This window comes from Dichomitus squalens, assembly GCF_000275845.1.
Source record: "Dichomitus squalens LYAD-421 SS1 unplaced genomic scaffold DICSQscaffold_19, whole genome shotgun sequence".
Classification (NCBI taxonomy): Eukaryota; Fungi; Basidiomycota; class Agaricomycetes; order Polyporales; family Polyporaceae; genus Dichomitus; species Dichomitus squalens.
The window spans coordinates 231,349-238,721 of record NW_006766901.1 but is presented as its reverse complement, the minus strand read 5'-3'; the positions used below and the strand labels follow the sequence as shown (position 1 = coordinate 238,721).

Below are 7,373 nucleotides of genomic sequence, written 5' to 3'. Positions count from 1 at the left end.
GCGTCGAGCAGGGCTCATAACCTGTTGAACCCGGGGGGCGAAGGCCTCTCCCACGGGTGGCAACGACAGCGGATAGCCTGCAACTCACCTAGAAGGGTTGTTGGTTGTAAGAGGCTTGTTAGAGCGATGAGAGGAGATGTTCGAGTGAACTGAACTGTAGATTGGGGGTACAGAGGTCCCCTATATATACTACTGTACATCTGTGGCTACGTAGTACTATACAGTACATTCCCAGGATGCACAGTCGCACAGAGAAGCAGTGCGTACACAGCGAAGCTGTGTGTGTACCACATGAGTAGTACAGCCTCGGTTATTGCAGTAACCGGCTGTGCCGTTCCATATCTTGTGACGGCTGTGTTAGGCAAGCTGTGTAAACCAGCGCCTGTTCAACACATACTACATAAGCGACTACAGCTAAGCACTAGGAGACGCATAGCCTCGTGTAGTCCGGACCGGATAAGTCCAAGTTCAACACGCATTTTTTGTGAGCCAGCGCCTGTTGGGCGCTCGGAGACCCAAACGCTGTGCCGGGCTGTCGGACACCAGGAAAGAGCCGGAGACCGAGCGCTATCCTGGTCACAGTAGCCCTTCAGGATGGTCCCCCAAGGCTCATAATAGCAGATAGAGGAGCATATCAAACATTATTATAACATATAAGGCATAATCTATGTCTCATGAAGCAATAACTAACTTGCCCAATGAAGAGATTTCGCATTTGTGCTTCAGGGCCAAGTGTCACACCTCTGTCACAATGAGTAACAAAGTCACAGCGGTCAGGGTTTGAGTCCCGTGACCGTCTGGCGTCTCTCTGAGCGCCGGTCTCGCGCGAATTGCGTTTTCCGTATCATTCTGCACATCGCTGTAACCTCGACTTTTGCAACGCCATACGATCCATGGAATGCCTACTCATGGGCCGCTGTCGGTGCATGGTACCTCTTGCGTGCTAGGTAAGTAGTATGTAAGTATGTATTGTAGCTGAAAATTGTGACATTTGAATTTGAAGGCTGGGCATCAGCGACGCATGATATTGAGCGCATGATATTCCCCGCGTTCACCTCGCCTTCCATGTGAGTCTAATTCGAACCCCCACTTCAGGTCGCTTGGTCGACATCCATCCGAGCGCTCTCCCCTTTGCTTTCTTCAGTGCGGGTAAGAGCACAACCGAAAAAAGCTCTATGTGCTTATCGCAAACTCGCTGTTAGGTGACCCTGCTCGTCCAAGGAGCCTGGAGGGCCTATCGCGGAGTACATAAGCGAATCGGCGGCGATGATCGCGTGAGTCACTCAACCCATCAAAGATTCTCTGCCGAGGCCCCTCCCTGCTCGTCTGGAGGTGTACCTGTCCACATGCTGACTTCCTTCCAGGGCGTGCTCGTGCTCCCCGGACAGCTTTGGACGCCCGTAAGTACTTGGCACGCAGCGCCACAACTGACACTCCATCAGCATGCTCCATATCCGTGACGATGGTTTGGGTCCGGAGCCCGAACGCGCGAAGAGTCATGTTGGTGTCGCCATTCAATGCCTGATCTCGAGCTTTTAGGAAGTCAATCGACCGGATATATAAGCAGTAGCCGCCCCGCGAGCGATCCCCTCCCGTCTCGCGACCTACGACTTCACGACCTTCGCGGTTCGTCTGTGACAGCTCCGCCTTCACTGCTTGTGTCCTGCCAGTGTTTGCGCCAGCGCTGCTGCCATGTCGTCTACAGCGTACGAGCCCGAACGGGTCCATGGCCTCAACGAGCTGAACCACACTGCGAGCTCGCGCGGCTCGTCGGACGAGAAAAACCTGGCCAAGGATCACGAACACGACCACGATGATCACTTCGACTACACCGCGCCGGATATGTGAGTGTTTGTCTCTTGCGGGCTCGTGCCAGCGCCCGGCTTGGGGACTGACACAGGATTCTCGTCTTTGTCCTCTTACAGCACACGGCCATTCCCCCCGGAAGAGGGTGAGATCGAGGAGACGCACCAGCTCACTATCCGGTAGGCCGTTCTCGTGTTGCCGGTGTCGTACTGCGCCCAACTGATGGTGATTCGTAGAGCGGTGTTTGTAGGATGCTGTCTGGGCGCGGTGGTCGGTGCGTCGAACATCTACCTCGGACTCAAGACTGGTTTCACATTCGGACCGCAAGTAAGTTGGACGATCAGTGCTTGAGGGGACAGGTGGCTGATTCGCATTGCTCTGACAGCTGTTCGGTGTAAGTGCACGCGAACGCTGAAGGAAGCACCTGTAAGCTGACTGGCACATACAGTCCATCCTCGGATTTGCGATCATCAAGCCCATCTCCAAGGCGCTCCCAGAGTCCGGCATAATTGGCCGCCTATTCGGGGGCCCTTTCGGTCCCAAGGAGAACTGTACGGTGCAGTCCGCGGCCACCGCCGCTGGTGGTATCGGCATCCTCTTCGTCTCGGCTATCCCTGCCATGTATCGTCTCGGCCTGCTTTCGGAACTGCCCAAGCATGATATCGGTAAACTGATCGCACTCACCGTCAGCGCTGGCTTCTTCGGTGTCTTCTTCGTCATCCCGCTCCGCAAGTACTACATCGTCAGGCAGAAGCTGACCTTCCCCACACCCGCCGCTACCGCCATCACGATCCGCGCGCTGCACAACACCCGCACAGGTGCGATTGCCGCGCGCAAGAAATCAATCGCGCTCTTGTCCGCCTTCGCCATCGTGTTCGTGTTCAAGGTCATGACTGGATACGCCCCCGGCGTCGTAAGCAGATATTCATCCTTTAACTCGGGAGTGGTCGATCGCTGACTGGTTCATACTGAATAGATCTTCGACTGGCACATTGGCTGGACCCTGTACCGCCTCGGCTTCACCAGCATCATCTCTCTCGAAAACTATGGCTGGTTTATCGAGTTCACGCCCGCGTTCTTCGGTGCCGGTATGCTTTCTGGTATTAATGCCTCTTGGAGCTTCTTCGGTGGTTCTGTCCTCGCGTGGGGCGTCATCGCTCCTTCGCTAGTCAAGAACGGCCTTGCCTTCGGTAAGGCCATCTCGGACGAATATCCGCTCATCACCTATAACTCGCTCGCGTTCAATGATCCGAAGCTCTACACTACCCACCCCTCGCCTCGTTACTGGCTCCTGTGGCCTGGCGTCTTCATGATGATGCTCTACTCGTTCGCGGACCTCGCCATCAACTCTGGCTCCGTTATCGAGAACCTCCGCAAGACTGGCTTCAGCATCGACCCGCGCACGTGGTTCCGCGAGGACCCGAATTACGACGCCGCCACCGACGAAGACCTGTCCCCCCGCGAGGACCGTGTGCCTACGCTCTGGTGGACTGGCGGCCTGCTCGCGTCGATCATCATGTGCTGCGCGATCCTTGCGAAGATGTTCTCCATGAACGTCGGCGAGGCTATCCTTTCGCTCGTCCTCGGCTTCCTCTTCTCCTTCATCGGCGTGCAGGCGGCCGGCACGACGGATATCAACCCCGTTTCGACCGTCGCGAAGGCGTCCCAGCTCATCTTCGGTGGCATCGGCAAGGCCGCACACCTGTCCCAGAACCCCGCCCAGACCATGAACTTGACCGCGGGTGTCATCGCCGCCGGCTCTGCCGCCCAATCGACGGACATGACGGGCGACCTGAAGACCGGTTACCTGCTCCGCGCGAAGCCCCGCAACCAGTTCGTCGCGCAGCTCTGCGGCGCCGTCGTGGCCGTCTTCCTCAACGTCGGTCTGTTCATTTTGTTCACCACCGCCTCTCCGTGCATCCTCTACCCGCCCGCGTCCGGGGACTGCACATACGGCGCGCCCTCCGTCAGCGCGTGGGCGGCCGTCGCCTCCGCCGTCTCCGCGCCCAAGCTGCCCATCCCCTCGTCTTCCGGCTATACCGCGATTGGGCTCGGCATCTTCTCCGTCGTCTCCGTGGTCGTCAAGTATTTCTTCATCCCGAAGCAGTACTGGCATTGGGTGCCGAACTGGAACGCGGTCGGGCTCGCGTTCGTCACCCCGCAGGTGTACTACTCGATCGCGATGGCTGCCGGCTCGGTGTTCAACTACCTCTGGGCGCTGCGCAACCCCTCGAGCTTCGGCATGTACATGTTCGCGGTCGCCGCGGGCATGCTCGCTGGGGAGGGTCTCGGGGGCGTGCTGCAGGCGCTGCTCGCCGTCGCGAAGGTGGACGGGTCCCGTGAGTGTGATATCCCCATCATCTCGTGTCGATCTCGCGCTGATCTTCCTTTCCCCGCGTTTTTTCTTCGCAGTCTACGGCACCGCCATCGGCTGCCCTGGGTTCGAGTTCTGCGGGTAGTCTGAGATACTCATCCCTTCCGTTACTTATGCATAGGGTATGGAGGCGTGTTAACGTTGAAGACGTCCCTCTCCGCAACAAATAGAGTTGTATGTAACTCGCATCATGACTTACGTGTTATTCGTCTAGGTGTGTCTCTGTTGTAGCTAATGTAGTGTACAGGATCGATGTGGCACTCGGGACACGAGCCACGGCCTATTTAGCCCGCTGTAATCTACTCCTCATCCTCCCATTGGCTTGTGTCCTCAGTGTGATCGGTAGGCGCTGCTATGATCAGGCCCAGACGTCGGGCGAGTCCGGTCGGTGGTTTTCGATCGTCTGGCACGCGGCTAGCATGTCTTACGCGGCGGTCAACTTGACAGGGGATGCGGTGCCCGCGCTGTGAATTCAGCGCTAGGTCCTGAATCTCGGGCTGCTACATCTTCCGCATCTTCGAACTTCAACACCGATATTGTGATGTCTAGGCCGCGTGGAAAAAAAGCCACCTCGAGACTGACTCATGATCAGGCTACCGCTAGCGACGCACCAGGATGATATCAGAATACAATCCTCGCTGTAACAGGCCCAGCGATAACGGACGTCAATCAAAATATGGCAAGCTATCCCCGCCCCGAGCCGGGAATGGCATTGTCGAGAGCTGCACCGGCGGGACAGCTGATGGCGCGCGCTATGTGGCCCTGTCAGTGCATTTGCAAGTTCCGCCAGCGGCACATTATGGCCATATTTCCCCAGGCCGTCGTATCTCTTAAAGCTATCGGGTTCGTACGCGCAAGTGTGCCCTCCTGCCCCCTTTCAAGTTCCCTGTGTGCCTCCCCTGCTTCCCGGACTTCGGTCCTGTATCGTTCTCGAGCCCTGATAATCACTCCCTACCCCTCCTTAACACGATGTTCCGCCTCGCTCCCCTCGCCTCGCTCGCGCTCGCGTCCGCCGTCTTTGCACAGTCTTACACGGCGACCTACACCCCAGACGATGCCCCCGACAAGTCTGAACAGGGCCAGGCCGGCACCAACAAGTGCGGCACCGGCAACGACCAGAACTCGATGTGCCAGAACGTCTACGGTGAGCCCCCTCCCCCAGCCCAAGCTCCCTGAGCCGGCGCGTGGATCGCCCGAGCGCTGACCCCTATCGCGTCCCCGAATAGTGAACTCGCTCGACGACTTCTGCCTCTTCGCGCCTCCGAATCCCGGCGCGTCGTCGACGATCGGAGACACGGAGCGCATTGAGGTCGCGTGGTGCGTCCAGGGCGGCCACGGCACGCGCGTCATCCCGGACGGCACGATCACGGGCGCGCACTTCGTCCAGACACCGGACTATGTCCAGGTCACCGGCGTCGGCGACTTCACCAAGATCAACATCCCTCAGGGCGACGAAGGAGGAGAGCTCGACCCGCACGGCGCGGACGGCAACGGTGAGTCGCGATGCGAATTCTGCCTCTGTGTTCGATGGGCGGCTGCGCTCTGGTCGCTGTGCTGTCCGACCACGCGCGTGGATTATAACGCCTCCCCAGCCTGGGAGCTCGCCCAAACTAGTGATGCTATTGAACGCCTGGCGTCTATGAACATCTGAGTCGATGCTGATGATGGCAAACAGGCAATCCGATTGGCGGACTCGTATTCTCCAACGCCTTCGGCAGCGTAACTCAAATGCACGAATGGACGGTGAGTGCTATTTTTGACCAGCGCACTGCCACGATGTACATCTTCGACTGTGGCGCGCAAGAAGACGCGCTCAGACAAGCGTAAACCACAACTGACTTGCTCCTGTAGAACTTCATGGCCTATAACGAGTTCTGTATACGCGCGTGCAAGGGCCCCAACGCCGCTGCGCTCTGCCAGCACATCTACGATGTCATGGGTTGCGACTGGAACATGCCTGGCGACTACTCCGCCGGCTCCTTCGACTCCTGCCATGGAGACAGCGGCGAGGTATGCCTCTCTTTTCCTCTACTCAACGATGCTCCTTGCTGAGCAAAAATTGACGTCAATGCGTATAGCCCATGGGTGTATACGGCACCTCCACCTTCCACCAGGGCCAGCCTTCCACGCCCGATGCCCACCCTGCCCCACCCAAGTCCCAATGCCAGCAGGCTAACACGATCGCTAACGGTGTTACCATCTCGACGCCCCCTGTGTCCGCTTCGACCACTTCGGCTCCCGCGTCTACTACTGCTGCTGCCAGTACCACGCCGTCTGGCAGCGTGCCTAGCACGACGAGCGGCGCCGCGAGCCAGACCGGCTCTAGTGCCAGCACGGGCTCCGCTACTGGTACGAAGTCGACGGGAACCTCACGGACCTCGGCCCCTCCGGTGAGTACTGTACAATGCGGCAGCACGCCCGCGCCAGTGTGGCGAAGCCCAATGAGACCTTCTGAGCGTGTCATACTCAATGGTTTGCTCATATCCACGTTCACAGGCACCTTCCGGCTCTTCTGGCACTGCTTCCGGCACTTCGCCCGCTAGCTCTACCACTGGTGGGGCTGGCAACGGCGCGGCATCGCTCTTTGGCCGTGGGCTCGAAGTTGCCGTCGCCGCCGCTGCCGTCATCGTCGGCGCTGCTGTCATTGCATAAACTCGCACCCCCGCCCGTTTGGGTGCCTTCAGAACATCGCACGCAGGGCTGACTAAACAGAACGACAACCCCCATGGACACACATCTTCACACGCTATCAGCCAACAGGCTATCTCATTCAATCTTCACGGCGAAGGTCGTGCACTTCCCTCTGACTTTTGTTTCACATGCACTGTACCTCGTCGTTTGTTGTGCCTCTATCTCTACTGTGCAGGATCTCCAGGCACGCCTCGCTTCCTGCGGACACCTAGTGGTGGCTCTCTGTCGCTCCTTTATACCGTCGTTACTCGTATATACTAATCTCGTGGACAATACTAATACGGACGGCCGTGTGCCGGCTACTGCTACGTCGCCGCCTCATAAGTCTATCGGGGATCAGAGATGGACTGAATCTTTAGGTAGGGAAGTATGCGTACGTGTACATAATGTTATACTTCAGCTTGTCCAGTCCCGATTGTGCTGAATACTGTCCGCCCACGGAGTTCCTCACAAGATGCAATGTTGACCTCACGACCTCAATGCTTCTTCGGGCCGGATCCTC

General features: G+C 58.0%; 3 protein-coding genes across 3 annotated transcripts; all 3 read left to right on the top strand.

The window, feature by feature from the left end:
- Positions 1 to 1,202: 1,202 nt before the first annotated feature.
- DICSQDRAFT_155688 (OPT oligopeptide transporter) lies at positions 1,203 to 4,484 on the top strand. The gene is made up of 8 exons (XM_007366626.1): positions 1,203 to 1,274; positions 1,365 to 1,844; positions 1,926 to 1,985; positions 2,043 to 2,133; positions 2,192 to 2,200; positions 2,255 to 2,719; positions 2,783 to 4,145; positions 4,219 to 4,484. The coding sequence occupies exons 2-8, from the start codon at positions 1,693 to 1,695 to the stop codon at positions 4,263 to 4,265; spliced, it is 2,187 nt and encodes a 728-aa protein (XP_007366688.1). The 5' UTR covers positions 1,203 to 1,274; positions 1,365 to 1,692; the 3' UTR covers positions 4,266 to 4,484.
- A 734-nt stretch (positions 4,485 to 5,218) lies between these two features.
- Positions 5,219 to 6,369, top strand: DICSQDRAFT_30293 (uncharacterized protein; the record flags this gene model as incomplete). The annotated part of the gene is made up of 5 exons (XM_007366625.1): positions 5,219 to 5,324; positions 5,407 to 5,673; positions 5,856 to 5,923; positions 6,032 to 6,190; positions 6,259 to 6,369. Coding segments are annotated over 5 exons (711 nt in total), but the record flags the coding sequence as incomplete, so codon positions are not given.
- A 389-nt stretch (positions 6,370 to 6,758) lies between these two features.
- Positions 6,759 to 7,338, top strand: DICSQDRAFT_137383 (uncharacterized protein). Its single transcript, XM_007366624.1, has one exon. The coding sequence runs from the start codon at positions 6,906 to 6,908 to the stop codon at positions 7,293 to 7,295; it is 390 nt and encodes a 129-aa protein (XP_007366686.1). The 5' UTR covers positions 6,759 to 6,905; the 3' UTR covers positions 7,296 to 7,338.
- The last annotated feature ends 35 nt before the right edge of the window (positions 7,339 to 7,373 follow it).

Coding starts and splice junctions, on each gene's coding strand:
- DICSQDRAFT_155688 (XM_007366626.1), top strand. CDS start 1,693: ATGTCGTCTACAGCGTACGAGCCCGAACGGGTCCATGGCCTCAACGAG. Junction 1,845..1,925: donor GACTACACCGCGCCGGATAT/GTGAGTGTTTGT, acceptor GTCCTCTTACAG/CACACGGCCATTCCCCCCGG. Junction 1,986..2,042: donor ACGCACCAGCTCACTATCCG/GTAGGCCGTTCT, acceptor GGTGATTCGTAG/AGCGGTGTTTGTAGGATGCT.
- DICSQDRAFT_137383 (XM_007366624.1), top strand. CDS start 6,906: ATGGACACACATCTTCACACGCTATCAGCCAACAGGCTATCTCATTCA.